General features: G+C 39.3%; 1 protein-coding gene across 1 annotated transcript; it reads left to right on the forward strand.

Moving 5' to 3' along the window:
• The first annotated feature begins 355 nt into the window (after positions 1 to 355).
• Positions 356 to 2,443, forward strand: LOC118335571 (N-acetylaspartate synthetase-like). Its single transcript, XM_035671921.1, has 3 exons — positions 356 to 566; positions 937 to 1,101; positions 2,046 to 2,443. The coding sequence occupies exons 1-3, from the start codon at positions 356 to 358 to the stop codon at positions 2,414 to 2,416; spliced, it is 747 nt and encodes a 248-aa protein (XP_035527814.1). The 3' UTR covers positions 2,417 to 2,443.
• The last annotated feature ends 53 nt before the right edge of the window (positions 2,444 to 2,496 follow it).

Consider the following 2,496-nt stretch of genomic DNA (forward strand, 5'->3'; position numbering starts at 1 on the left):
AGATTCTACTACTAAAAGTGTCCTGAGATAACTTCTGTTATGAATTGGCGCTATACAAATAAAATTGAATTGAATTGAATTACTTATCCGTGTTTACAGTTACAACTCTGTTAGAGTTACATACGTTTAGAAATGGATGATTAGGAGGTGTGGCCTCCAAACATGTGTTGGGAATCTTATCTGTAGGGACAAATGCTTAAAAACAACTGCAAAGCCACTGAGGAAACATACTATCTCAAAGCAGAGATGGAATAGAGAAACATTGCAAGCATTGTTGCTGAAAGAAGTCGTCAGCCGTTGGACCTCAGCTAGCTCTATACTTGCATCCGAATCCCTTATTTTTCAAAAGTTTGATATGGAGGAAAATGCACTTAAGGATGTCCAAAAACAAGGACTAAAAGCTCAAAATGAACTTCCAACTATAGTTGTGCGTGAGTTTGAGCCAGCGGACAAACCGGAGGTCCAGCAGATCTTTTATGAAGGGCTGATGGAGATGGTACCAGACACTGCCTTCAGAGGCTTGAGACATCACCCTGAGAGTCTCCTGCTCTATACTGCTATGACTGGTAAGATTATTTATATTTCACATATTTCTGTGATTGCTTCTGCAGCTTGGAAAAAGGTAAGGTTGTAATTGCAAGCACACTGATTAGAAGCATTACACATTGGAAAGACCACTGAGAGTATCAGGACAGACTGTATTTTCTTTTTAGGACACATCTCTTTTTGTTTTTTTATAAACACATCTTTCCATAGAGGTTTCTTGATTATGATTTTATTTTGTCATTTTCATTCTTTTACTAATTCTTGAGTCTTGCTCACGTTATTGTAATTCATAATGCAATGTTCAAAACAATTTTGCGTTGTGTTTGTTGTATTGTTCTCTTGCTGCCACTGTGAAGAATGTTCTTTACTCTCATATCTTTCCTCTGGCAGTTATATGTTTTGTCATCACCATGTGTTGGTGGGTGATAGGACTCCTCCCTGCAATTGTGCTGTGTGGGCGCTACCTCTACAGCAGACATGTGATCCATGGTTACCTGGAGCGCGCCATGAGCAAAGACATGGGAGACATCGAAGGCTTTTATATGAAACCATCAGGTATATTTTGTACAGTTATTTTGTACAAGTTTCAAGTGCAGTATGTACTAAACGATTGTCTCCTATTTCTGACTTACAGTGACAGTGCATGGTAGAATTGAGAAAAGTTTTACTGAATCTTTATCACTAGGATATTAATCTGTATCATATCTTGTTTCTTGATGTTGTTATTTTATCAAAATTTTAGGGCCTTGAAATTCATTCAAGGGGGAAATTTTTTTGCATTAAAAACAATTTTTGTTTTATTGATTATTACTATGAAGCCTTTTCAGCCAAAAGTAATCTACAAAAGTGCTGGAAGGTACAATATCATTAATTCAATTTAAAACTAAGCAGCCTTGGACAAGAAAGGTTTTGGGTTCATTAATAGGACTGTTTTTTTCTTTGGTTTGACAACATTTCCATAATTTACTGAAGCGTTTCACAGACAAGATGGAGACAATAATTGAATGTCTAATAAAAGAAAACTAAGAAACTAGAATACTGGATGATATGAATTACATGATTAAAGACATTCAAATATTGCATCACAGGGAGATAAAATTCACAAGCTTATTGGGAAGTTTTTTCTGTCCAGAGGCTACAAAGCAGTGTCTGATGATGGACCCACAAGTTTTACAGTGCATTGTCTAAAAATATGAAGCAGTTCAAAGTCTTCTAGCCTTGTCATTCACTCCGTGGTAATTTGTAACCTGTCTGTGCCTGCAAATCACGTTGCCATAGATATATTTTCCTTGAGACTTGGGAACCTGGACTGAAAAGGATATTGTGCATCTTCTTAGAGTGACTATTACAGTTGTAATACGATTAGGTTGGTTGGTAAGGCCAACTATCTCTTGCTGCTGTGGAAAAAAAGACATTTTAAAAACATTTTCCTTTTTTCACTTAATTTTTTCCTTCCTTTGTTCATCATTTTTATGTTTTGTCCTTGCCCTCCACTTCAGACTCCTGTTTGTGGGTAGCAGTGCTGGAAGGCAAAGTGGTGGGTGTTGTAGCAGCAGTCGGCCAGCAGAAGTCGGGAGGTGCTGTCGAGTTGAAGCGGATGTCTGTGGACCGGAGCTGTCGGCGGTGTGGAGTTGGCGTGGCACTGGGACGAAAGGTTCTGGAGTTTGCAGTCACTCACAGATACGCCTCTGTTGTCCTGGGAACCACAGCATACACACACGCTGCCCACAAGCTCTACCAGCGTCTGGGCTTCCGCTGTGTGGGGGTCACCAACGGGTATGTCACACCTGGTGCGAGATGGTCCTTACTAGAAGGAATTTTCTACAGAGTCCGCCATCATCACTACAGCCTCCATGTGCAAAATGGATAGATAGAGAGATAGATAGATAGATAGATAGACTTTATTAATCCCCGAAGAAAAATTGGGTTGTCATAGCAGCCAGGTACATT

The sequence above is a fragment of the Morone saxatilis genome, unplaced genomic scaffold (assembly GCF_004916995.1).
Source record: "Morone saxatilis isolate NCDOM2014 unplaced genomic scaffold, NCSU_SB_2.0 Contig24, whole genome shotgun sequence".
NCBI classification, from domain to species: Eukaryota; Metazoa; Chordata; class Actinopteri; family Moronidae; genus Morone; species Morone saxatilis.

Coding starts and splice junctions, on each gene's coding strand:
- LOC118335571 (XM_035671921.1), top strand. CDS start 356: ATGGAGGAAAATGCACTTAAGGATGTCCAAAAACAAGGACTAAAAGCT. Junction 567..936: donor GCTCTATACTGCTATGACTG/GTAAGATTATTT, acceptor TTCCTCTGGCAG/TTATATGTTTTGTCATCACC. Junction 1,102..2,045: donor CTTTTATATGAAACCATCAG/GTATATTTTGTA, acceptor CCTCCACTTCAG/ACTCCTGTTTGTGGGTAGCA.